This window comes from Syngnathus acus, chromosome 17, assembly GCF_901709675.1.
Source record: "Syngnathus acus chromosome 17, fSynAcu1.2, whole genome shotgun sequence".
Lineage (NCBI taxonomy): Eukaryota > Metazoa > Chordata > Actinopteri > Syngnathiformes > Syngnathidae > Syngnathus > Syngnathus acus.
In genome coordinates, this window is record NC_051102.1 from 6,221,212 (window position 1) to 6,246,808 (window position 25,597).

Sequence of the window (25,597 nt, forward strand, 5' to 3'; positions counted from 1 at the left end):
CTCAAATGTTGACTTATGCTGATGCTGGGGATCATTGCGCAATTGAAAATGGATGGCTGCATGGATATCAAGCTAGTTAAGGATTTTGCTTGTGTCTGCCATCATTGGCTGCTCCTGCTGCCACTGTTATGAGAATCGGCTCAGCCCGAAAGGCAATCCTGAATTACCTCAAGGGGAAGGGGAAACGGAAGGCCTCTCGGCGGTCAGACTGCAGATTGTCATCTGGCCCCTGTGGTTGTTTCCTTTTTGCCTGGAATTTTTACAACGGCCATCTTTTCTGTGGAACTTTAGCAACATCAGGATAAAAGGAAAATCCTTCGAGGAAATTTTGGCTTCGAGAAAGACTGTAACCGCTGGGACCTGGACACTCAGAACCCCACCCAGACTTTAACATTTGCGTCATTTTATTTTTTGTTAGCCAGATTTTTTAACTTCTAACAGATGTGCTAGTTAATTGTTTTGTCTGTAGGCTTTGTCTGTAGACTCTCCTTGAGCTAGAATGAATCATAAATCGAGGTGAGTGACCTTGTTGAATTTTATTTCGTCCCGGGAGTGTTAAAAAAAATGAGTCAAGAATAAATAAATAAATAAATGTGTCAGAGGCACTAGAATAACCACTTTAATTTTTGTAATTCAGTGTATACAAAATAGAAAAAAAACAAAAAATAGGATGGTAAAAAGGAAAACAGATTTTTTTTTTTTTTTTTTATGGAGCAGACTGAATTAACATACACTTTTACAGATTTGTAGAACCCTAACTACCCCGAAATGAGAGGTTGGGCTTAAGAACATTAAAATGAAGGTGCGTGAGCTTCACCTCCTGTAGCGGTACCTCTTGAAGTGGAACCACAGCTGAAAGATCCCGTTAGCAAACTGACAACGAAAGCCGTGTCGGTGTGAATACTCCCACTCTCTGTTCACTATCTTAAAGGCGATGTCCTCATATGGTGGGCCGGCATGGAACCTTAGGATCCCAAAGTCCTTGTTGTCAGGACTGGGCTCAAGGAAGTACTGAGGTGTGGAGCGCTTGTTTATCAGGTCCGGGTAGAAAATATTAAACTTATAGCCCTGGACGATCTTGGGTGGAGGGTTGTCAAAGTCGTAATGGGTCTGGTTGTATTTGTTCCACTCAAAACCGGTATGGACCCTGTTGAAGAAGCGGGGTTTTCTGGGTCGGTATTTGTCTGCCCACAGGTACATCTTGCCCGACACGGGAATCTCCACGCTGAACTGGGCCTCGTCGTTGCCCATTCCCTCTTTGGCTCGACGCACAAAGACATCCTCGGGGCTCTCTGTGGCGTCACCTAGTGGAGAGACGCGGAGATGATCAACAATATGCCATAATTTTTTTTTTTTTTAAAAACTGTCAACTTGGACCCTCGATTCTGACTCAAGCGGTTCACAACGTTATTACTCAAGACGATGGCCTTAATCTCATACCTGTGACCTGCAGCTGTCTGCGTGCCAACTGCAGCCTATGCGCGTCCTCCTCAGGAGTGATGGTGTGCGTGTCCAGTGGCAGCTCAGACGACGTGAGTAGCGTGGGACTGTAGCGACCCGAATCATACTCTGCCTGGCTCTGCTGAATCAGATCCTCCTCCGTCAACACCGCCTCCTCGCCCTTCTCGTCGTCCTTTTTCCCCCCGCTTTCTCCTCCTTCCTCTTTTCGGTCACCGGGTTCCGCAGTAGATGTGGACGGGCCGTCATCTACTGCTTTGTTTTGGGATGAGGGTGAAGACGAGTGGTCGGGCCCTTCTGAGGTTGAAGGTCCTGATCGGCCCGCCACTCTATTGTCACTTTTAAGGGGGAAAAAGATGTTTAATTGGAAAAGTAGTTCTGCCAAAAACTGTATGATCAAAAATATTTTCAAGTAAAAGTTGAACAGGATGAATTGTGCTGGGACTTAGAAGACTCCACTGCATTGTTTTTTTTCGTTCACTTACATGTCGTCGCTCCTCAGCTCTTCCTTAATGATGGGGAACAACGGTTCGCTGTCTACGCCTTGCTCCTGCTTCAGTTTGAACAACTTTTGACGCAACACATCCTGGTGTCGCTCTCTCAACCTGTCACACAGATTGTGATGTTACACACCAATTGCGAAAGAAAAAAAAAAATTGTATGTTATACATACCTGGCTCTAGCCATGTAAACCCGGACTTGCTGAAGCAGACTCTCCCAGTAGCCGATGTCGAGGTTGGACCCTCCGGCCCGAATCTTGGTCTCTATGTTGAGATGTAGAGCCTGCAGCTGGCTGTACGTCTTCCCTTTGAATACAGTCTGGACGTCGCTGCTCACTGCTGTGTTGATGCCATCCCGGCGGTCACCTGAGGATCATTCAAATAAAAGGCGAGTGAATTTCTCTTTCGATGCTGGAACCTGTCAAACTATAACGCGAACATTCGGAAATGACGTACCTGGTCCCTTCCCGGACGCCTCCAGTTTTCTCAGTTTGCTGATTTCATCCTCGGTGATGGTGGTCATGTCTCTCCAGAAATCCACGTTCTTGCCTTGTTCCAATTCCATATAAACCTGAGGAGTACAGCAAGACTCACGTCAACAGTTCTGAAAGTGTCAGCAAAATTAAATGTCTATTTCCTCGACCTCTAGTCTACTCAAGTGTAACCACAGCACCGACCTTGATATCCTCCAGAAGGTCATCCATGTCCGTGACCGTCAGCCCATTGAGGAAGGTGTACGGTTCATGCATCTCAACAGCCAGATCGTCATCTTCGGCACTGATGTACTTCGCCAACAGATCGATCGGTTTCGCACGGCCGTCGCGGATTCTTATCTTAGACCTGGACACAAATGTTTACATTTTTTGGACTCCAAAAAGCACATTCCTGGCACCTTTGCTTCACTACATGCCGTAGTTTGGCTTGATGCAGATGGAAGTTGTCCTCCTGCTCGGCCCAGGTCTTGAAATGCTCCGCTTCTTTCTCCCTCTGCAGCATCTCCAGTTCTGTCTCCCTCATTGCCTTCTCTCGCTCACGTTCCAAACGCAGCTGCTTTACCTACGACAAATTCAGATGCACACCGATTCGATTGTTAAATTGCTCATTACGAGCAACAGGAGGTAATGCAAGATGATTTGGGCATTGGAACCGGAGGGTCGCGGTTTCTAAATCATTCAGTTTGCACAAACCAACCTTCTGAAGTTCTCTGCGATTCTCCTCCTGGATGCGTTTGTTTCTCTCCTTAAGATCTTTCTCCCCGAGGTGGCCGATACCTTTCTTATCCAAAGCCTGACAAAATACAAACAAGACAGTGTATAAGATATAAAAGGCAATTTAGAAAATGTGATCTAATCAAACGTCCTCAGCTTCCAAACATACCTTTTGCCATTTGAATGTGCCCAGTAGGTTATTATCACCAAAAGGGTTGTCTGCATTGGTGTATCCCATGTACTCTTCACTCCAACCCATCTTTTCTCTCCTCTTCTTTTCCTTTGTCTCTTTTTTAGCCAACCTCCTGGCCCGCTTCTCTTCTGGTGTCTCCAGAGCCTTCATCATCTCCTTCTGTTTTTTCTTGTCTTCCTGGTCTTTAATGGTCCTGCTCTCCCGATCAGAGCCCGAGCTTTCTGAGGAGTCGGCCGAACTGGACTGAGGTCTCCCTCGGTTTCTGCCTTGTATGCTCTTCCCATGCTCCCTTTCACTACTCTTATTTCTGTTGTCTTTTTCAGATTTCCTCTCTCTATCTCGCTCTTGCTGTCTCTGTCTGTCTCTACTGGGGCTTCTTCGTCTTCCACGCTCTCTTTCAGTGCTTCCGCCCGGGGAGCATGAGGACGACCGTTCCTTCCTTCTCTCTTGAGATGTTACTTTTCGGATCTGCATGTTTCTTCTCCCTCTCTCTCGGGGATGATCTGAATCAGGACTGAGGTAAAACATGTGATTCAATAAACATGCTGCGTGTTTTGAAAAGTCATTCTGGAAACGTTCTTGTAACTGATAGTTTCCCGTAACGATACATTAAAAAAAACACTGACTATTATGGGGTGTTTCTTGCATGCAGATAAACCTTGTCAACAAAAAGAGATGATATGGAATCAATATCTGAACGTAGCATCCGTACCTGGACGATTTATCCTTAGATTTGCTCCTGACACGTTGCTTTCTTTGCCTCCTGTCGGTCTCCGAACCACTTCGAGAACTTGATCGATCCCGATGTTGAGGCCGTCGTCGGTCTGGTGAGCTGCTGCCGCGGCTATCGGATCGTGCATGACCCCGAGCGGATCGTTTTGGGTCTGCACATTGAGCACGATTCGTCCGTCTTTCGGGAGATTTTGATCTGCTTACTCTGGATCTGTTTGGTTGGTCTCGGCTTGGACTTCTGGACATGGAGCGAGAACGTCGTCTTGATTTCGGTCCCATCACGAACTTTGCGCCCACGCAGGGTCCTGAGATGATTTTGTCGCGTTCATTGTACGTCATACACCAGCTGTTTTTCTTTTTCCAGAATCTGTAATAGTTATGCATCAATCAATATTTAACATTAGAACAGGAAATAATGCGTGATATAGTTACTCTAATATGTGCTACAGTGTAAATATTTGTGGAAAACCTTTTACTCAGGCAAAACAGGGGCAGCTAAATAAAGGAGGTACTTTCTGTAATTATGGCGCAAGAGAAATATGTCACACAAGGCTCGATTATTATAAATGAAAATTGAAACGTTGACCGGTGTCTACGCCAATAAACCCCTGAAATCGAACACTCAACACACCATCACTTTATTAAATAAAAATTATTTCACTGGAAAAAATAGGTCAGCGCAGCTTTTCAGAAACGCAAACAAGGCTCGCGTTCGCGTTACTTCCTGTAACTGGTGAATGTAGTTCTACGCATTACACCCTAGGTATAAAAGTACATATAATATAAGGAGTTAGTTACTCAATTTTAATGTATTTTATTGATGGAATGTTACATCATGTTTCATTGGCATTTTTATTCGGATTTCCCCCGGTTTTTATCCTAGACGGCAATGTTTACAAACAAAAACTGGACTACAAATCCCAGAGCAGCCCGTTGCACAATTGGCTGTTTTCAGGGGAGAAAGGACTTCTTTTCAACAACATTCTTCGCTCTGTTCGCATGCCATAAAGGTTTGGGGCGTTAATTAGGAGATTATAATCGGTCGCGGCGTGTCTTGTTAGACCAGTTACGCTTCCCCCAGTTACCAGCGCGTTAGAATCTATTCGCGACAAGGTAAAAAAAAAAAAAAAAAAAAATCGACTCCATCTGGTTGTGAGGTAGTCTTCTTTAGCTAGCTTATTTAGCCAGGAGCTACCAGTAGATTTACGGCTTAGATCCGCGGCTACTTTTCTAAGGTAGACCACCTACAGCTTTGGTTACTCGGCGGCCACGATGATGTGGTTAGTTTACGCCAGTCAGCGAGTGGACGCTAAATAATTGATCCGATTTTGGTATCAAACACAACCCGCGTTCGATCCCAGTTCGCTTTGGCCTGTTTTCATTGTATCCTCACGTCGGTAGTGTCGGGTGGTTCGACCAGTGTGTGCGGCGTCAAATTTAGCTGCGTTGCCGTCAACAAACGAGTCAGCAGCTGTCGATTGGGGAGATAACTTGAGGGAAGCCAAGTGTCAAGTATGGCGCAGCACGATTGCTCTCATGTCGCTAGTTCACAGAAAGCGCTCATGCTGGAAATGAAGAGCCTCCAAGAGGAACCCGTCGAGGGCTTTAAAATAACGCTGGTGGACGAGGCAGACATGTACAACTGGGAAGTGGCCATTTTCGGACCCCCCAATACACACTATGAGGGGGGCTATTTCAAGGTAAAACTCATTTCAAGTCAAATTGCTGCGACGGGTGAAACGATTATGCTGTGGAGAGGAAACATAACGTGACGTAACATATTGGTGGTGTTTTACGTTCTAGGCCCGGATCAAGTTCCCCATGGACTACCCATATTCTCCACCTTCCTTCAGATTCCTCACTAAGATGTGGCATCCCAACATCTATGAGGTGTGTCAACAGTACAGTAGTCATCATGGAAATGTAGCAGCATAGTGAAACTCCAAGATCTTCTTACAGTATAAGTTGCCAAAAAAAAATCATTGAGCCAAGTTATCAAAAGTGGATTGTATGTAATTGATAGTACAAATTCTTTTTTTTGCTTTTGTACTCAAGTACATTTCTGAGTCTAGTTTTTAGTTTTCTGAAGGAACAGATTCTTATACCAGTCTAGTATCTGTAGTTCCGCTTAAGTATAGAATGTGAGTACTTTTGCCACCTCTATTCAAGCAGACTCTGTTGGTGACATGCCAATCATTAATAATCCGTCCCTCCTCTTTCAGAATGGAGATGTATGTATTTCTATATTGCACCCACCAGTGGATGACCCGCAAAGTGGAGAACTGCCTTCAGAGAGATGGAATCCCACCCAGAATGTCAGGTTAGCATGAATTGTCATTATCTGGTTACTGCCTCTGACTCAGACCCTTATATCACATGACATTTGTCTTCAGAGGAGTCCGTTCTCAAGAGACGAACGTTGACGCCATATTTGGCGATTCGACACCATCTGTGAAAAATGATCTCTGTCTCTGAGCTAGCATCTTGTTTACCTGCACAATACAGTGAAGCCTCCAAAGTTAAACACAGTCATCAAGTCTAATCAAGTCTTCCAGAGTACAGAGTAAAAAATAAAAAATAGCACACTTGTTACCGTATACTAACTTGTTAAAAAATGGCAATTAATCCTGTCTTGAAGCAAATTAAATGAGGAGATGTGGACCCCCCCCCCCCCCCCTACTCACTTGCAACAAGAGAGTGCAGTTGATTCAGTTTCACTCTCAACTAGTTAGTTGAAGGAACAACATGACATCAGCTATGGGCCAAGCCAAATCTACACAGATCGCATGGCACAACGAAACAGCATCCCAGTATAAAATATATATTTGTTATAAACTGGCTTGCATGCTCTTTACAGTTCCGATGTCATGTTTCAGCTATTATATTTTGTCAAGCTCTAATGTCGTGACCCTCCTTTGTGCTTTCAGAACCATTTTGCTCAGTGTGATCTCACTGCTGAATGAGCCAAACACCTTCTCTCCTGCCAACGTGGATGCCTCCGTCATGTACCGCAAATGGAGGGACAGCAAGGGCAAGGATCGGGAATATGTCGAGATCATTAGGTGAACAGCTACTCATGCAACAAACTTGAAAGTGGCTAGATGCTGAATTCAAAGTATTTTTATATTACCTGATTAATAGAGAGCTGTGTCATCACCAAATTAAGAAATGTAAATAAGAGACATATAATGTAAATATTTTGATTCTAACACAAACCCTTGGGGAACCCCATTAAACTATTATTGTTGAATGTCTCCTGCAGAAAACAAGTGTTGGCCACCAAGGTTGAGGCGGAACGCGACGGGGTTCAGGTACCCACCACGCTGGCCGAGTACTGTGTCCGCACACGCGCCCCACCTCCCGACGAGGGGTCCGATCTCTTCTATGACTATTATTACGACGACGACGACGTCGAGGACGGAGACGGCGACTGCTGCTACGACGAAGACGACTCGGGCAACGAAGAGTCGTGACATGCCTTTTCCGCAGCGTGACCAATCTTTGGTGACATGCGACGACCCCACTTTTACTGCCCGGGTCGTCCGAGAGGTCTGAGGTTTGCAAGTGAGAAATATTTGACACCTCCTGTTTGTAAACCAATGAAACAAGATGATTTTACCTTAGCTTGCGCGCTCTTTGTTAAAGCTGAATTGATGGGCTCATGTGGATTTGCACCAGCAAAAAAAAAAATTTCTTTTGACCTGAAATCAGAGAGGCCAACTTAAATAGTGCTTCTTTGACTGCTAAAAGGTCAAATGGGGGTGATGCCACTTTGCACTGATGCAAACACTTACAAATCATTCACTTCACAATTTCTTTCATTGTTACTAATTTCCCTAACCAGTTCTGAATATGATTTTTGCTTACCGGTATTAAGTCTCAGCGACTTCCTAGAGTGGTGAACTACGGAAAAAAAAAAGGGATGGGACTTTATTCAAACATCATCTGCATGCCAGAAAACATTGGATTTTTTTTTTTTCCTTCTTCTGAAAAATTGTTTGCAAATGGTGATCTTCTTACAGCTTTGATAACAAGTGTGTGCGATTACAGAGAGTAGTGGGAAAAAGTGGACTGCCGGCTGGGTCAAAATGCTGTTCACCAGTTTTACTTTTAAAAAAATTATGTTTGCTGCGTCTCCTCTGGTTTCCATCGGGTGTGTTTTGTCGTTTTGATTGCGGGATTAAGATATTGATAAAGATAGCGAAACGTTGACTATGGTTTCTGAGGGAGGACAGTACTTGCTCATCAGAATTGTTTCTCCTCAGGTTTGATGCCTGACTAAACAAAATTGGTGTTTTTCTTTTTTTGTTCTTTTAAATCCCCCTGCAATGTATGCTGTTGTATTCTCGTCTTTATTTTATGCTTCTTGCAAGCAATATTAGACTTTTTCTATATGGTTAGACCTAATGCCTGCAACCTTCACTTGAGAATGTTTTATGTGACGAGATTAGGCTTGACAACTAAACGTGTGTAGAAAATGTGTCAGAGAAATGGTGTTGCAGTATCTGTCTGGGTTTCAAAAGATTTTCAGCCTTGGAAGTGAAAAAGAACAATTCCACCACCATTTTATTTTACTGTTATGTGTTAGTAGTGAGTTAAGTATTTTGATATATTTTTAGTGTTGGTGTGTTTACTCGTGGGTATTTTTCGTCACCAGTATTGCTTGTTTCATCTGCTCTAATTGGACTTCACTGGATTTCTCAGGATTATTCAATTACATTCGACATAGTGGGTCGTTTTCAGAGTGACAGACCTTGACGGATATGCACATGTAGCTGTACGGATGATGATCACCCTGTTTTCTTCACCTGTTTATTTTTAAATTTTTGGCTATTTAAAAATAAAGATTTATTGGAACAAAATCTACGTGGTATAAAGCGACACTGTAGAAAGTTGCCCCTTTTTCCGTATTATTGGAAGCATTTTCTTAGACGCGGAGTTATGACGTCAGAGAAAGGCGACACAGCTTCGGTTTTGGGGACAATTCAAATCTGCTGCTTTCAGAACGTTTTTTTTTTTTAAATATCAAATAAAAAAACGGAAATGTCTGTAAATTATGCGGCCGGGCTCTCACCGTATGCAGACAAGGGCGTGTGTGGACTTCCAGAGGTAATAAACAACACTAGGACTGGTAGTTCGCTTTCTATCAAGCTTTGGCTAGCTGGTTAGCTGCTACTTTGTGTTTTCTTGCTATAGTCTTTGTCATGAATGAACTATTTGAACTAAAACGGTACATTGAATTAATCGTACAACCCAAATTTAGGACGTTCTCAGCAAAAGATATTCACAATTGCGTCGAACCTTTTATTTTCATTGTCAACGTGAATACACTAAGGCAGCTGTTTCTGTCAAAGTCGCAATTTCCTTTATTTTTATACAACATAGATGTTATTTTTAAGTAGAAATAAAAGGAGGAGGGAACCACATTGTATTTGCAATTATACCCGGCCGGTCAGTTTTCTTAGAATGTTTAAATACCTGGTATTTTAATCTTCAAATGCTTATAATCAATACTAGCTGCAAGATTCATATTCTGCCTTATAACCAATGTGATTTGGTAATACAGAAATTTGATAGCACCGAAGAGCTGAAAGCGAAGGTGGCAACTCTTGCTAAGATTGTAAAAGAGTCCAAATATATGGTCGTGCACTCTGGAGCAGGAATCAGCACTTCAACTGGCATCCCTGACTTCAGGTAAGAAACCCTCACTTTTGTATTTTACAGTCACATTCTTCGACTCCACTTTGACACACATGCAACAGGCAAATGTAAATATAATGTAATGAATGCATTCATCCATCCCACCCATTTCCATTGTAGTTTCACAGATTGAACAGAAGAGGGTAGTAGACTCACTCAATTTATGTTAAGCACGCACATCATTTCTGTTAAATATGTTTTCAGTCCCCAAAGTATTTATTGAAACACTCAATACTGCCTGAAAACGTCTTCATCGTTTTGGAACCTATTTACTCATGTTTCCACCAGTACTGCTACTCCTATTGTACATATTAATATTCCACTGGCCTTGTTTGATTGATTTATTAAAAGGCAGTGTCATAGCACATCTGCCCTGCAGTTAACTGCACTCAACTTTGTTGGTCATCTCAAAAACATAGTATCTATTTTTAGGGGCCCAAAGGGTGTGTGGACGTTGGAGCAAAAGGGAGAGACGCCTCACTTTGAGACAACGTTTGAAGAGGCCCGACCCAGCCTTACTCACATGGCCCTGCTGGGACTCCAGAGGGCCGGCTACCTCAAGTATCTCATTAGCCAAAATGTGGACGGCTTGCATGTGCGATCCGGCTTCCCAAGGTGACTTGGCTCATAGCCGCTATACACGCATTCATCTGTGAAAAAAAGCGACTTTTTTTTCAGGCATGACTGTTAATTACTGATCACTCACCAGGGGATATTTGGTTCATAATGGCATTTCATTCCCACGCTTAAGAACTCTCTGCTGGCTGCCTTCTCATTTTATAATTCATTTTAAGATTACGTTTTGAATTTTTAATGGTTACGAAAATGGAAGATAAATCCCAGCTTTTAAATGTGGTTTAAAGGGACTTTTGATATTGATCTCGCTGGAAGGTGTGCCAATGGAATTTAGGTTTAAAATCCTTCATTTTTAACAATTCAAACAACAGCCCCAAAAAGGCCGCAAGGGGCACTGCAATTTTTGTTCCATTGCTATGTACTGACCTCAAGCTACAAATGCAATTTTCCATTCAATCTAAGCACCCAGGCTATAATGAAAGACCGGAGCAGGTTCATGCGTCTTCTTTTCCCTCAAGTTTGGTTTTCTCTACCTTTCCCAATAACGAGCACACAGCAGGAAGAGAACGGCCGCAGCCTTTGCTCTGGCGTAAGCAGAGAAATCAATCCTAGCCGCGCACAGACTATTCATGAGGGAGCCGATAACACTCAACTTGTCCTCAAGTGTTATCATGTATGCACCAACTGTGATCTAAGAAGATGTTGTCTGGCCCTGACAGGGACTTGTTATCGGAGCTTCATGGAAACATGTTTGTGGAGGAGTGCGAGAAGTGCTGCAGGTATGTGCACAGTCACAAGGCTCTTTGATTCTACGGGGCAATTCGATTGGGTTGTGGCCGATGCATCACTCCCGAGATTTCTGCCGACGTTGTTTTCCGCAGGCAGTTTGTCAGGGAAAAGGTGATTGGCGTGATGGGCCTCAAACCAACGGGACGTTACTGCGATGTGGTGCGCTCCAGAGGACTCCGAGCCTGCAGGTTAATGAACGCACTCGCACGTTGTTGTCTCTGTTGCAAATGAACAAATCTCAATCATGTTTTATGGCAACAGAGGGAAGTTGATCAGCACTATACTGGACTGGGAGGACGCACTTCCTGACAGAGATCTGAACAAAGCAGACGACGCAAGCAGGTTAAGTTTGTTTGCTGGCCCAGCAGAGAAGACATCTCACCACTGTAAAAACCTTCTTTGGGTTTAATTGCGACATCACTAGCCGTTAATGCCCACATTTGCCAGCTCCGTGTCAATATTCAACCTTTTATCCTGGGAAGGTTTTACTATCCGTCTACAAAAGTAGGGGAGGAACTGTGAAGTGTCAACTGTTTGCTTGTTCCACTTTTTCCTCACGCATAATTGCCGTAATGACTCTCGCTCCAGCAATTTCATAAAAATCAAAGATGTATGTTCCTACCACTATGTAAGGTCTCTGCTCACATTTTCACTTGGATCCGTTGTGCTCTGTATCCATTAGACAAGCCGACCTGGCGCTGACGCTGGGCACCTCCATGCAGATAAAACCTAGCGGAGACCTTCCACTCGTCACCAAGCGCAAAGGCGGCAAAGTGGTTATTGTCAACCTGCAGCCCACTAAGCACGTGCGTTTCATTCCCGCACACTCTATGCGAGACGACGCTTGCTCTGACTTGATCTCTTGCAGGACAAGCATGCACACTTGCGTATCAATGGCTACGTGGATGATGTCATGAAGCAGCTGATGGAGCACTTGGGGTTGGATATCCCAAAGTGGGAAGGGCCGACCGTGTGCGAGAGCTCCATCGCTGCGCCCGAGAACGCCGACGACGAAATTAAGCCCGCGCACGCTCTCAGTGCCGACGTGAAGGTCAAAGGTGAGCTCGTTAAGGAGGAGAAGAAGAAGCGAGCAGCACATGGTGACGCCACCATCAAAGAGACTGTCACAGTAAAGAAGGAGAGGAAAGATCCTCCGCTGGGGGTGAAAGATGACCAATAGCCTCAGGTATTGTCCTCATCAAAAATGCCTCCTGCCTCGAGAAACAAACTTTTGATCGGTTGGATCACAAAGGATGCAACTTTTGTGACCTCTTTTTTGCCCACGAGAACATTCTTGAAACTTTCTCTCTCTCTCTCTCTCTCTCTCTCTCTTTTTCTCTTTTTCTCTTTCTCTTTCTCTTTCTCTCTCTCTCTCTCTCTCTCTCTCTCTAATATAAGACAAGAAAATGTTTTTGTTGTAAATAGATCACTGTTACACTACATATTTTTTATCTCAGGAATTTTTTTTTAATTTCTTTTTATATCTTTGTTTTGGCAGTAAATGGAAGCACAACCTCTGCAGTCGTTCACTGTGTGCTGTCCTTAGCATGTGGTCAGTCAGTTGTGGCCTACTTAGAACTGAGGCAACATTACAATCCAGCCGACATAATGATATGATTTTATTCCTGTGCTCAAGGACCTCATTAACATAAGTTCATTACGTCCTGATGTTTCTTGATAATCGCACTATGCTGCCTTCCACATTTTCTTAAACATCAATATTAACATAACATAAAGAGCCCAAGTGCACTTCCAGTGTCATATGCGTTTCACCATGAATTCAATCATAAATACAATAGATGAAGCAGCTGCAGCGCCAACAAATGATGACCTGTCTGCTTGGCTCTGGAAATGGCTCTTTACACAGTTGTCATTAATATGCAAAAGGTAGAATGTTTGCCGAGTAAGAACATTAAGTAGAGCACATTTTGTACAACCTGTGCGCTCAACTGTTCTCTAATTAGGAGCCATTTAGAAATGTATTCACTTGTTTGTTTTTCAAGAAAAGCTTGCAGATAATATGTTCATCTAAAAATACAATCTAGTTTCCCAACCTTGATTGAGCCAAGGCCACTGGCGTAGGAAGGATAGATATACGGGACTTTATAGTAAAATAATATTTCATAATAATTTCAAGATAATATTTCAGGCTGCTGAGAACCTGAGCGATTGACTCGTTTTTCAAACCATTGCCTTTGGATAACAATTCTTTGCATCAGAGTTAGTATTCTGTCAAGGACATCAGAATGTTCAGTTGTCTGCAAAGAGACAAGCACGGCCCATTAAACATTTAGCAAGTCTTCCTCTATGAATTGCTGAGGTAGCGGCTGTCATGTTTGCGAAGGCTCTGCTAGCAGAGCAATGCTAAATAGACAAAAAGGAGTTGAGCTAGCAAGTTCTGAAAAGAAACTGCGGAGGTAAGCACATTTACACTTGCGTTCATACCGACGGAAAATCGCCAGTTTTCAAATATGAAATGAAATATGGAGTAAGCCCGAAGAACCAAACTCCACAGAGTTTCCACTGAGCTGATATTCGAACACCAAAACTTGCTCATTAATTCATGATTCTCTGTAATAAGCTCATAAATTCTGTTAGAAAAGTAACCCCATAGTCTTTCACGACTTCTAAGACCTCATTTAATTTTGCTCTTTCACTGAACTCCTTTTAAAACCTTTTTAATCCACAGTGGTATCAATTGATTGAAGATTTCACCCTCCCCTTATCCAGTGACTCACTTCACAGCATAAATGGATACTTTTGATACAGTCTAACTTTATCATTAGAAAGGACTGAAGAGTGGATTTTGTTCCTTCAATATTGGTCATGTGACTTGTGCCAACACGGAGTCACTAATGCATGCTTTGATCACAAACCTAATTGATGACGTTAATGCTTTGCTTTGTGGTCTTTCTTAGAAGAGCATTTCATTTCTCCATTTAGTACAGAATTCAGCGGCACGTGTCGCGACCAAAACCAGAAAGCAGGAGCATATTACATCGTTTATAAAATCTCTGCGTTGGCTCCCTGTCTGTGTCTTTCAATATTGATCTTAGGATAAATATTAAATAGGCTGTCACTAACAAGCGTCACGGTCCGTATGATGTTTTCTGGTGTCAATCCCTTGATAATTTTATCGGACCAACACATTTTCCTTCATCTGTTCAGGATGCAAGGAATGATGGTCTGTTTATCACATCATCCTGCTATGATTGACAGTCTGTGCCTCAGTGGCCAATCATTTTCAAAAAGCCTCCTGCTGGGAAATTATTAGATCAGCCCTGACCTGCTCATCTTGGTAAAAAAAAAATCGACATGTTTCGCTTAGATTGTACAATGTAGGCTGCCTGAACATTAAAATGCATGAGCGGTGGATAATAAGGTCTGCACAACCTTGTTCAAATGATAGGTCTTTATTATATATAACAGCCACATCCTCACTTAGAAGAGGGTGTGCACACTTTTGCAACTACATCCTTTTAGATGTTTTTTTTTTTTACTTCCCCAGCATTTTTTTTTTTCCAACTGGTTGTACAAATCCAATGTCACATTTAATGGTTCAAAAATGTGAAGTGATTTAGCGTGGCTTTTTTTAAAAAATTTTTTATTTTAAACATCACAAAAACCTTACAATTGACCTGGGGAGGGTGTATGTTTTTTTATTTTTAGATTCAATGGTGACTGGTTTTCTACGTGACCTCTTTTACAAGCGTGAAGAAAGAAGGATACAATTTGGCAAGGTAATTACTGCCAGAGTACACACAATGGAGGAGCAGGCGATTGTCTCGCTGGTATTTACATGGCCACTTTTATCTGAGGGCAGTGTAGATGATTATCCATGTTCAGACTTGAAAGGTTGCCAAAGGGCACAACTGCAGAGGCGAGCCTGTGAGTCTTCTCATTCATCCTCTGGTGACATCGCTTCTCATTGCAGAATTCTTGTCACGTGCCTTTATTTAATGTCACGATATCTATGCATACAGTATGTTTTCCAGTGTCTCACTCACACATGCTCACAGAGGCATCGAATATGGCTGACCATCTCTCGCCTGCAATGAGGTAAACGCAGGAGTTCTTTTGACGGCAAATGGTATCAAAATGGAGAGAGGGGGAAAAAAAACACATTTATCCATCTTTGTGTTTTTCTTGATTGGCGTAAGGAAAAAAAGTGATTACAATGTTGAAGAGTATAGCTGTACTTGTTTGTATGTGCATAGCAACTCAAAAATATTTCAATTAAGTTTAACCTGGGTTGTTAGCGGGTTGTTTCTGTTACATTCTTGGTTAGTGAGTATTAATGTAGGCATTTTATTTTATTTTTTTAAAGCAAGGCAGGGCTTCAATTACTTGCAGTTTTTCACTATTCACAGTAGGGGTCAGTCCCAATTCTTTGCGAATAGGGTTTTCTGTATTCCCACAAAATCACATATTGTCTTTGTGTATCATGACCAAGCTGGTGGGTGCTACATCTGCTCTCCTCCCCCTCAGGGCATGATTGAAAAAGTTTCGGATCGGGATCGACACTCGGGGCAGAAGCTCTTTGAGTCCGGCCCGATATTCTCGGCGGATGAGGCAGTAGAGGACCGGGTTGAGGCAGCTGTTTGCCTGGGCCAGGCACACGCTCAGTGGGAAGGCATAGGCCTGCGCGTTGTAGAAGGCTTTATTGAAGGGCACCATGTCCAACTTGATCAACACGCCCCAAAGCGTCAGAGCCTGGTTGGGCAGCCAGCAGACGAAGAAGGACAAAACTACGATGGTGACGGAGCGGGTGACTTTGGAGCGGCGGCGATGGCGACCACGCTCGCATTCGGATCTGTCTGCCATGGCCCCGCCGATGGCACTGCCCACCACGCGCCGGCTCAGGATGAACTTCAAGAGGAGGAGGTAGCACACACTGATGATTATTAAAGGAAAGACAAATCCCAGAAGCACTTTTTGCAATTGATAGAGCCCAAGGAGTACTTGAGGATCCAAGCGACTGGAATCGGATTCGGAGAACCTCACAAGGCAGAGCTCATCGTCGGCAGACACCTGTGAACGCAACCATTTGGTGGTCTAAATCTCAATTGTCACAAAAAAAAAAAAACTGTACTGCTACAGCATGTGAGTACTTGTCAACAAACCTGAACAGTGGTGGAGTAGATGGAATGCGGCAAGGTGGCAACCAGTGAAACCACCCAAATAGCCAAACTGGCCCACTTGGCTCGAACAGCCGCCCGCCTCGGGCTGGCGATCTTCAGAGAGGTGACCAACGAGTGGTAGCGGGTCACGCTCATGGCGGTGAGGAAGAACACGCTGGCGTACATGTTCATGGTGGTGACCGAGCTCACCACCTTACACATGACCCTTCCGAAGGGCCAGCGGAAGTCCAGGACCGTGTCCACGGCCCAGAAGGGCAAGGTGAGGACAAACTGGAGGTCGGTGAGCGCCAGGCTCATCACAAAACAGTCGATGGAGGAGTGGTGGTGACCTCGGTGACGGAAGTGAAGCAGGAAGAGTGCCAGGAGGTTCCCCACAAGACCCAGGACACATACCACCAGGTAAACCAAAGCGATGAGGACTCGCACCTGAAGCACCAAACCAACACATTGTTCTGGTTTATAGTCGCCACCTGACATAGTTCTCATAATTGATTTTCTAGGAACACCAGCACTATATGAAGATCAGATGCAGATTAAACAGATTGGAGCCTGCACACTTACCGCCGTGTTGGCAGCGTCTCCGTGCAGATCCACTGAAGATTCCCTGGAGAGGATATGGAGCCAGCAGTTGAGGGACAGGTTCAGAGCAGCCAGGTTGGACCCCGCTCCGCTGGGGTTGACCAATTTGGAGAATTCTCTCTCGTCCTCTTCTCGCCCACACGCGCTCAGCGCACCAACAGGTACCGATTCCGAGGAGCTGCCGTTGCTTTGCATGGCTCAGTCGTTCAGACACTTTAAAGGCAACTCACCTTCTCTTTGGAATGTCCAAAGTGGGTAAGAAAAAAAATCTCCATAGTCCTTATTATGTGCAAGGAATCATTTCTGATGAAATGAGGGAAAGCAAATAGGCTGTCATGACTTCTTGACAGCTTAGCCTACTTATACGTTTTCACAAGTGTTGCAGTCGCATCCTCCCTCCCGTCTGCGGGAGTGATGCCCAAGCCATCCAAAGCCTTTTATACTTCACTCATGTCATGTTCACCTTTTGGCCATGTGGGGGCGCAATGCTCAAGCAGGCTGAATTCCCAATGTTCCAAACATTAGTGTTTCCCAACCTTTATTTAGCCAAGTTGGCCAACATGTGTTTGACTTGACAAAAATCTCACGGCACACTACTAAATAATGATGACAAATTAAAAAACATTCACTGCTTAAATGCATTTTCACTTCACATTGACGTGATAATGCGAGTTAAATGTTAAATACAATTGAACTGTACTGGACAAAATTACTATACGGAATTTACCCCAAAAAAATCAAGTCATTTTTTTTCCCTACGGAATGCAAACTGTAAACTGGTGCTATGTTAAAATATAATTATTCATATTCACACATAGTCACCTTTGCACTGCCAGGTTTTGGAATGAGAATTTGAATTATGCACATTAGAAGAATGATGTGGGGGTTGCGAATTTATATTTTTTATATGCCACGGTTTTGCTTTAATTAGCAGAATGAATGCACTGTCATGTCCACATATACAAGAGAGGAAGTCACATTCCCACCAGACATATTTATGACGCAGTTAGTTTAGTTTTTTTTTTCCATTTATTCCTTTGAACAAGAACTGGCATAGATTAAAAGGCTCTTAGAGTCTGGTTTCAAATCAAATTTGAAGCTGCTCATTTATATTCTCCAAAAGCATTCTACGGCACTTTGTTTTGTCAATTTGATGAATTCCCCAACTTCACCCCATGCTTCTTGAACCAGGTCCAATTTCCACACAAAAAAAAAAAACACATTAATATGCTGCTTTGTTTTGTTTCTGCTGAAACAGTTTGCTAATACATGCACTCAAATGATTGCCGTGAGGGAAAGTGGCTTCGAGTGACTTAAAATTGCTCCTAATATTTGCTTTTACATCTCATTTACCTCACTCACCCAAACGCTAATAACATGCTTCAGCACCAAGGACATTCGGTGCATTTTAATCTGATGAAGACAAAGCAAAAGCTTTTTATTCACACTTCCACCTGGGATAAACAGTCTGGAAAAACAATCATGATCACAACTTTCACGGTTTTGTCTCATTAAAATTAGCTACAGTTTATTTGCTCCATTTTGGGGCCTCTTCTAAGTACGGCTTTCCCTACGATAATAGAAGCAGTTTTAGGGGGTTGCAACAAAGCGAGCGCTTGGTTTTGCGGACCCACTGAGATATTTTTGAGCCCCCCCCCTTATAGCTACCCCCCAAGAAAAAATAAACTATCTCCGCCAATGAAGCAGAAAACAAGCAAGGACTAGCATCACCACAATCCATTCTCTGCCAGGTCAAAGTAGCTGACCTCTATCAACTTGAACATGTTACTTGCATGTTTTGCAAACCACTTCAATGCTGATAGGCAATCAAACGGCTGTCCGTTTTGATGCTGTGCCTGTATGCCTTTGCAATGTCTCTCCTCCAGAGGCATCAATAGTCATTGCTTGGCTTGTGATCAAGCTGCTGCCACGCTGGCAGCTCCCCCATGGGCGAATGTTTCAAAAGCTGCTCCGCTACATTACGGAGGGTCGACAAACTCCCGGAGAATGAGAGAGGATGATGTGGAGGAGCGACCTCTTTCAATTCCTCGACCGACTGCAAGGAGCGTGATGGCACTAGGGATATAGACATGGAAGGGAGGTACGTCATGTTTTTGTGTGGTGGAGAGAAAGTCAGGGCCAGCACGGCCTTTCAGATTTGACCTACATTCTAAATTGTAATTTGTTGTGTTATTATCCAATCAGATTTCTCCGTTTCAACACTGCATTTTGTTTACATTCAAGCTTGAGCTGCCATCACGGCTACTTCCTAAATACACACCTGATGTCTCAGTGTACTCTCCTTGGCTTAGTTGACTGTATGAATCCGGCTTCATGTTTGAAGAAATAATGAGAGAGAAGGAGAGGAGTAAAACCTGCACAAAAGGGCGAGGAAGGGCTGTTAGAAAGCAAAAACATCCACAACTTTTTATTTTATTTTATTTCTTATACAACATGCAGCAACAGATGCTTTTCACACATTTGATTAAGATTAAAAAGATCAAAACAACAGCAAGCCACGGGCAGCGCCCTTTTCCATCGCCAGCTGCTACCTTTAATATTTTGATATTGCATGTAGATAATTGTAAACTGAATATGGTGCAACTCACCAAGAGGCAGGTCCCTCTTTGTGTGTTTTTGTTAGAGCTGTTAGGGTGGATCGCTTGGAGCTGGCTCAGCTGCTCCAATAGGGCGCTGATATGCAAAGACACACAAAATGATGGACCGCATTTATTTTGATGGTGACTTTTTATTTGTAATTTGAAAACACAAGTTTGTTCTTTCTACTTTATTATCAAAATAGACGGGTTGCAAAAAGGCAGGCGATATGTCACTGGTATTAAACGGAACGTTCTGAACTTTCATTTAATCTTGACAGCGTCCCAGATTAGTTCTTTTCTCGTCTTTTATCAGTTTCCAAGGACTGTCCCATTTTTCATAATGTCACTGTCGGACCATATTTTCTCCATTTGGTTCTAAGACATGAGAGGCACTCTAAATAATTTTTTTCAATTGTCTTGTACAGATTGTAATTTACTCTGATGGGTGAAAAACCTTCCAAATGATTTACGTTAGTCTCATGTATTCACAAACCCCTGGCGTTTAAAAAGGGGTGTGTAGACTTTTTATATCCACTACATGTATGTTTTTACATATTGATTCGGGTCAAATGTCACATCCTTGGGTTCATCTCTTGAACATTTAATCTTATCTTACTTGTTTGTTTCCTCCAGTCTCTGGATCTTTCTTTGCAGTTGGAGGTTGTGAGTGCTGCATGCAGACATCCTAGTGAACGGAAAGGCAGATTCAATAGGTAACAAAAAAATCTCACCATAACATGCTGCATTGTTTTCCCTTTTTTTTCTCCCCCCCTCTCCCTTGTCTTCCAATGACTCCAACCCTTTCTTTCGCTCTGCTTCTTCTTGTTTCTCATCCACCATTATCACTCTTTTGACTGAGCGGAGTCATGACTGATAACAGCACTCTGGCGATATTCTCTGTTTGTGCTTGGCTAAATTAACCCAATGAATGCTGACTCGGCTAAACAACAGCCGGGTTGTGAAAGCTCACCAGTCGTCATGTTTTTCCTTTGGTGATTCTAAAGTGATTTTTTTTTTTTTTGGAATTATGGCTGAGGAGTCTTCTCACTTTTGTTGCCAGCGACCCAAATATTAATGGCAGTGTATGGAATTATTTTGATGGCGAGATTAAATTTTGCGCCCTGTCCACTGACTACTTTACATTGTAGCAAAGTGAAATCTCTTCAATGTTGTAAAATAAAAGAAAATAACGTTCATTTTTGCACATAAGACTACAGCATTGTAACCAAGTTAGACATAAGTAAAATCAATAGAACAAAGAACAACATCCAGCTGTGTTGTTTCTTTGAGGCTGGCTTTGTCGCCGACCAATTATCGGATTGTGAAATGATGTCGGTGGAGTGGCTGATTGTTAGCGGCAGACATGAAACATCTAACGATGATGATGATGATGCTCGCGGGGGTGTTGGAGGAGCAGTCGTGTCAACGCGTGGGAGATGGGATGCAGTGATGACGATTAGTGGCTGACAAAGGTTGGCTGCTATAGATAGATTACTTTTGAACTGAGAAAACAGTTCCTTTTGTGGTTCACAAATTGTTGCCATTTGTTAGTCTGCCTAATTCATTCCAAGTGGGCTAAAATACGACAGTGTGTGGTCATTGTTGCGTTCATACCGTGCCTCCAACCTGTCCACATATTCCCTCTTCTTTTTGCGACTCTCTTGAGCTGAGCGCTTGTTGCGTATTTTCCGCCGGATTTTCTTCAAAATGCGTTCTTCACACTTGAGATGAAACACAATTGAAAATCAGTGCAAATAAGTTGCAGCTACCGCCAGAGGCTGTACAACTCTGTGTGTGTGTGTGTGTTTAGTTCACCTTGGACAGAGGCAGCTCGCTGGGCAAGTTAATGCCTTCTTTTGCCAGGAGTTTCTTCTCATCCTCATTAAGAACAAGCTCTTGCAAAGGATGCTGGGGGATTCTCTGCTATATCGAAATGTCAAATAGAGTACATATTAAATGTAATATGTTAAGAGGACATCTCACCTGGATTTAACAATTTTCCCTCATTTAATTGTGCAGTATGTGGAATATGTGCACATGCCCTTAAGGGGCACATCATTGTAATTGGATTTCAGCTCGAGAGATTTCTTGAGTAAAATATTATACTTTTCCCACCTTTTTAAATTATTTGATAAGAATCATTACATTTTCCTATTTCTGTTTCATTTGTCTGGTTTGCGTATGAGTTGCTTGGGTTCAGTTCATATTGAATGGTTGTCTGTGCAAAAAGAGACAAGTGTCAAACTCTTCTTTGTGTGTGTCTCTGCGTTTGTATTATACTGCCCCCAGGTGGGCAAGATAAGCACACTAGAAGGAGCAGCACAATGTCCATTTGAATAGAGGGAAAAAATGTAGCAAACCTTTTATCTTATTTAATTGTCATTACTGTATGCATTCAAGTTATAGTACTTTTTAAGAACATATGGACTAACCACACGTGAATTCAGTACAGAACAAAAATTAATTGACTGAAAAGTTTCTTTGCTTACTTTTTGGCCCAGATTGGATAAGAGCAGGTCTTTGACTGTGAGCGTCTGACTGGACGAGGTTGCCGAACTTTGATTTGATGTGAGGTAATACGCCATTCCCAGCTTTTCCTGGAGGCCGTCCGACTCCCAGCCTGGAAACGCAAAAGCAGTAAGCAAACAGTTATTTTTCAACCTACAAAAGTTTTTACATGTCTTATCATTATTTCACAGCCAACATTAGGAAAGGTTAGTCAAATTGTTTACCCCACTTGTGACATAGTTATGAGACTAAGTGTGGTTTGTGTCAAACAATCCAACAGCAGATTCAAATGTGTTTTTCATGACATCATCACTTGTGAATTACAAATGAAATCCTACCCAGATCAATGGAAACATCTGAATTGATTTCATTTTCCTGCTTGTAGGTTGGAAGCTGCATGCATGGGAGGTGAGGCATGTCCAAGCCTGGAAATGAAGTGCAGGAAGGCAGTTGGAGGCTGTTCACCAAAGGGTCCTCCCACTTGTCGCTGTCCGGCGTACGGGGGGACCACGGCGGGGAGGTCGGAGCTGAGGAAGACTCGCTCCCCGCCAGAACCAAGTCCAAAAAGTCATCTGTACCTTTTCCCTCCGGGCTCAGCTTCTACAGAGGGTGGTATGTACATAATGTATAAATCATAGCTTGCAGTCATTTATTGACTTTTTTTCTGCTGTTCATGTAAAATCTGCTTCTATGTGGACTTGATGAGCCCTCTCGCTTCTATATCTGGCTTTCATTCCTCGTGAAAGCTGCCATGTTGTGTCTAATCAGCGCGAGTCCACAAACTTTAATTGGCAATATTGAAAGGACTTATTATCTGAAAAAGCACCTGTAAGGCGGTTCATTTACTTGTCGCACAGCCACATAAATGAAGACAATTAAAGCATGAGATAATTCTCATTGCATTTATTGGAATTCTGTGGTCAGGGTAGCGCTGCAGTACTTACGTCATACATGGTGATAGTCCAAGGAGGGTTGCCGTGGCAACTGCTGGCTTCATCTTTGGTCCTGAATAGCAGGTCAATTAGATCCATCCTAGCTTTTACCTGAAACGAGGACAATTACTACAATTACTTCTTAGAATCTCTTAGAACAAATTATTTGGTCAAAGATAGTCCAACAAGTATCTGTATTGTATAAGTGCATAAATTATGTACATTTGGGGATCGGTGTGTCAATAAAACAAATATAATAAACCAATTACGCCTTAGCTTTCAGACAATTAAAAGCCATTATGTGCTTGTCAGATCTGACAATATGACAAAAATCTAATCCTATTCATTTTCAAACAAATGTTATATATTTTTTTAAATATCAGCCAATTTATTGAATAACGGCGTAAAAGTGTGGCGTAAAAACGGTAACATGAGATAACCATCAATTGTCAGACTTTACCAGGCTCAGTGAAGAATTTTTTTTTTCTTTTGCTGACAAAATGATCCTACGTGGAAAAGCTTCACTTTACTTTTTCACAATATAAGAAATATAAAGGTTCAATTACTATTTTGACATACAGCGCTAAAGCCACTTGTCACCTATGTACTTACTGTTTTCCACTGAAACCGGCTTAAAATCGTTTAGGTTTCCTCAAGTGTGTGTCACCCTCGAATCGTGGCTAGTGTTAATAATCCAACAAGTTGATGAAATATCAGTAAAAGAAAGCAGAATCAAAACACTCCGTCGGATCAATACACTCCTCTGCGGCTTGAGCATGAGAATAACGTCTAAGTATGATTCAGAGGACAAAGTTGAAGTTCCATATCACTCGTTCCCCATCCCAGCTGATCAGTATCCAATCCAGTGTTTTGTGGGCAGCTCAGTAAACCAATCACAACAAACCGGGCAGAAATTCTCCTTGGGGTTTCACATTCGTTGTTGCGTTTATGTACATTGATAATAAAAGATATGAGTGCATTGGAAAAGTCATTGATTGATCAAGTAAAAAGTAATATTCACTTTGAATTGATTGACAGTACACCCTTATTATATTTACTTTTTGGGCGGTTAGAGAAAAACCACACGAGCATGAGGAGAACATGTAAACTCCACACAAAAAGGCCCGAGCCGAGATCAGTTTCGTTTGTAATTTAGCCTGTGGCTAACATTAAATGACAGAAATTTGAGCACATACTTCCTTCAAGTTACATATTTAGCCAGAATACTTTGTGCTTCAACATAATGCCGTACACGGAATAAATAACACAAGACTTGGAAAGTTCAATAACAACACAAGACTTGGAAAGTTCAATAACAACACCAAAAAGTTTTGTTAATTGTGGAATCCGGCAAAGATGTGTTTTCGGGGTCTTAACGTAGTTAGCTAGCTTGCTAACTGCATGTTGTATTGTTAGAAATAAACAGTGATAATAATGAATTAACTCAACTATGAGTGGATTGCTGCCAAGAATCATCATCAGGCAGTATTTTAGCCACCCCAAAACATCTGGAAAACTGAAATGATGAAAAATCACGTGGTAAAATTTCACTTAGTCCGTTAGTTTTGTTTTCCGTGATACTGTATGTGTGTGTGTATAGTACAGTATAATCTCTTAGTCAGAGGTAACACACCATGTGGCTTTCCTTATCTTTACTGCCATAATAAAGACCATCTGTCTCAGTATTTTATTAAGGATACACCCAATTAAGACCTGAATTACATAAGATGTTCAGGAACATGCACGCTTGCAAAGATGTATTATCATCTTTCAAGCGTGACTAACAGAAGGATCGAGAAATTTATACACATGGATTATCATTGCAACATGTTTCCTTGCTGAGCTTTAGTTGAATGCAATGTTGAATAAAAAAAAAACATTATCACAGATTACATCGACTTCGGACCCGAATTTTATCATCTCGACCACAAAACATAATTAGTTGTTCATCCCCTAGCTAACATTTACGTGTGAAGTCTTGCTAAGTAAAATTTTCATGTTCGAATGCAGATAATTGACCTGAGATTAAGTAATACATTCCTCATTTCACTACTTTTTTTCCTTTATTTTTTCCCCGCATTTAAAATTATACAAGGTTTAAAACGACACCAAATCGTTGCTATATGACATTAATTTTACAGTTCATGTGAGTCTACACAGAATATATATGACAACTGTATATCTGTACATGAGTACTGATTTTCAAAAAGACTTGAAATAAGATCATTAAAAACAAAACTGATGCCTTCATTGCTATGTCATGAAGCCACTGTATGAACTTCTGATTTATATCACTCAGTCTACTGCCACTCATAAATGTATTGGCTTGCATTTAATATCCACTTAGATGCATCCACATACTTATTATCAGCATGGTAATAAGGATAATAACAAGGTAGTACTATCTTTATTGTTGGTCTAATCTAGAGTAAAGCGTCTCAAAGTGCACGCAGATATCACATTACCAGGACATGTCAAGCACATCTCTCAATACCAACAATAACACAGATAGCTGATCTTATTTATTCTTATGAATTCATGTGTAGTTTTTGGAATCAACAAAGACCACACACAGCAGTCGCTTGAGAATGACGTGTGAAATAGGACAATAATGTGCATGAAACTAAGAGTCATATTAATGCTAATTACCACTATAAGTCATATTCATGCTAATAAATTAC

The 25,597-nt window shown here is 42.2% G+C and overlaps 5 protein-coding genes and 1 long non-coding RNA gene across 7 annotated transcripts; 3 read left to right on the forward strand and 3 right to left on the reverse strand.

Annotated features, from left to right (window-relative positions):
• Nucleotides 1-596: 596 nt before the first annotated feature.
• On the reverse strand, nucleotides 597-4,445 carry cactin. 2 transcript variants are annotated; one of them, XM_037276258.1, is made up of 10 exons: nucleotides 4,072-4,445; nucleotides 3,336-3,873; nucleotides 3,150-3,245; nucleotides 2,869-3,014; nucleotides 2,636-2,798; nucleotides 2,415-2,529; nucleotides 2,132-2,324; nucleotides 1,944-2,063; nucleotides 1,441-1,796; nucleotides 597-1,304 (listed from the first exon to the last, which is right to left on the reverse strand). In XM_037276258.1, exons 1-10 carry the CDS (start codon nucleotides 4,428-4,430, stop codon nucleotides 814-816), a joined length of 2,577 nt encoding a protein of 858 aa, XP_037132153.1. In that variant the 5' UTR covers nucleotides 4,431-4,445; the 3' UTR covers nucleotides 597-813. The 2 variants fall into 2 exon arrangements, with proteins under 2 accessions (XP_037132153.1, XP_037132152.1); XM_037276257.1 differs by having other exon boundaries at nucleotides 1,441-1,799.
• A 591-nt stretch (nucleotides 4,446-5,036) lies between these two features.
• cdc34b (cell division cycle 34 homolog (S. cerevisiae) b) lies at nucleotides 5,037-8,202 on the forward strand. Its single transcript, XM_037276557.1, has 5 exons — nucleotides 5,037-5,791; nucleotides 5,895-5,981; nucleotides 6,314-6,411; nucleotides 7,019-7,153; nucleotides 7,354-8,202. Exons 1-5 carry the CDS (start codon nucleotides 5,606-5,608, stop codon nucleotides 7,562-7,564), a joined length of 717 nt encoding a protein of 238 aa, XP_037132452.1. The 5' UTR covers nucleotides 5,037-5,605; the 3' UTR covers nucleotides 7,565-8,202.
• Nucleotides 8,203-9,031: 829 nt separating this feature from the next.
• On the forward strand, nucleotides 9,032-12,673 carry sirt6 (sirtuin 6). Its single transcript, XM_037276556.1, has 8 exons — nucleotides 9,032-9,200; nucleotides 9,658-9,785; nucleotides 10,224-10,406; nucleotides 11,087-11,146; nucleotides 11,249-11,344; nucleotides 11,418-11,498; nucleotides 11,839-11,962; nucleotides 12,025-12,673. The coding sequence occupies exons 1-8, from the start codon at nucleotides 9,135-9,137 to the stop codon at nucleotides 12,334-12,336; spliced, it is 1,050 nt and encodes a 349-aa protein (XP_037132451.1). The 5' UTR covers nucleotides 9,032-9,134; the 3' UTR covers nucleotides 12,337-12,673.
• A 2,193-nt stretch (nucleotides 12,674-14,866) lies between these two features.
• On the forward strand, nucleotides 14,867-16,940 carry LOC119137323. Its single transcript, XR_005100893.1, has 5 exons — nucleotides 14,867-15,215; nucleotides 15,645-16,040; nucleotides 16,105-16,436; nucleotides 16,512-16,696; nucleotides 16,798-16,940. It is a non-coding gene; the product is annotated as an uncharacterized LOC119137323 (long non-coding RNA).
• LOC119137319 (relaxin-3 receptor 1-like) lies at nucleotides 15,554-17,090 on the reverse strand. The gene is made up of 3 exons (XM_037276554.1): nucleotides 16,859-17,090; nucleotides 16,280-16,723; nucleotides 15,554-16,187 (listed from the first exon to the last, which is right to left on the reverse strand). Exons 1-3 carry the CDS (start codon nucleotides 17,069-17,071, stop codon nucleotides 15,579-15,581), a joined length of 1,266 nt encoding a protein of 421 aa, XP_037132449.1. The 5' UTR covers nucleotides 17,072-17,090; the 3' UTR covers nucleotides 15,554-15,578.
• An 814-nt stretch (nucleotides 17,091-17,904) lies between these two features.
• LOC119137320 (cyclic AMP-responsive element-binding protein 3-like protein 3-A) lies at nucleotides 17,905-24,159 on the reverse strand. Its single transcript, XM_037276555.1, has 10 exons — nucleotides 23,529-24,159; nucleotides 22,929-23,027; nucleotides 22,323-22,584; nucleotides 21,966-22,096; nucleotides 21,292-21,399; nucleotides 21,091-21,197; nucleotides 20,093-20,161; nucleotides 19,486-19,570; nucleotides 19,158-19,251; nucleotides 17,905-18,952 (listed from the first exon to the last, which is right to left on the reverse strand). The coding sequence occupies exons 2-10, from the start codon at nucleotides 23,013-23,015 to the stop codon at nucleotides 18,768-18,770; spliced, it is 1,128 nt and encodes a 375-aa protein (XP_037132450.1). The 5' UTR covers nucleotides 23,016-23,027; nucleotides 23,529-24,159; the 3' UTR covers nucleotides 17,905-18,767.
• Between the last annotated feature and the right edge of the window lie 1,438 nt (nucleotides 24,160-25,597).

Coding starts and splice junctions, on each gene's coding strand:
- sirt6 (XM_037276556.1), top strand. CDS start 9,135: ATGTCTGTAAATTATGCGGCCGGGCTCTCACCGTATGCAGACAAGGGC. Junction 9,786..10,223: donor ACTGGCATCCCTGACTTCAG/GTAAGAAACCCT, acceptor ATCTATTTTTAG/GGGCCCAAAGGGTGTGTGGA. Junction 11,499..11,838: donor AAAGCAGACGACGCAAGCAG/GTTAAGTTTGTT, acceptor TGTATCCATTAG/ACAAGCCGACCTGGCGCTGA.
- LOC119137320 (XM_037276555.1), bottom strand. CDS start 23,015: ATGGATCTAATTGACCTGCTATTCAGGACCAAAGATGAAGCCAGCAGT. Junction 21,400..21,965: donor TATCCAATCTGGGCCAAAAA/GTAAGCAAAGAA, acceptor ATTTCGATATAG/CAGAGAATCCCCCAGCATCC. Junction 20,162..21,090: donor GTGGACAGGTTGGAGGCACG/GTATGAACGCAA, acceptor TCCGTTCACTAG/GATGTCTGCATGCAGCACTC.
- cdc34b (XM_037276557.1), top strand. CDS start 5,606: ATGGCGCAGCACGATTGCTCTCATGTCGCTAGTTCACAGAAAGCGCTC. Junction 5,982..6,313: donor GGCATCCCAACATCTATGAG/GTGTGTCAACAG, acceptor CTCCTCTTTCAG/AATGGAGATGTATGTATTTC. Junction 7,154..7,353: donor GAATATGTCGAGATCATTAG/GTGAACAGCTAC, acceptor TGTCTCCTGCAG/AAAACAAGTGTTGGCCACCA.
- cactin (XM_037276257.1), bottom strand. CDS start 4,430: ATGACGTACAATGAACGCGACAAAATCATCTCAGGACCCTGCGTGGGC. Junction 3,246..3,335: donor GCACATTCAAATGGCAAAAG/GTATGTTTGGAA, acceptor GTATTTTGTCAG/GCTTTGGATAAGAAAGGTAT. Junction 1,800..1,943: donor GAGCTGAGGAGCGACGACAT/GTAAGTGAACGA, acceptor TTTCCCCCTTAA/AAGTGACAATAGAGTGGCGG.
- LOC119137319 (XM_037276554.1), bottom strand. CDS start 17,071: ATGCAAAGCAACGGCAGCTCCTCGGAATCGGTACCTGTTGGTGCGCTG. Junction 16,724..16,858: donor GAGACGCTGCCAACACGGCG/GTAAGTGTGCAG, acceptor TTGGTGCTTCAG/GTGCGAGTCCTCATCGCTTT. Junction 16,188..16,279: donor TCTACTCCACCACTGTTCAG/GTTTGTTGACAA, acceptor TTGCGTTCACAG/GTGTCTGCCGACGATGAGCT.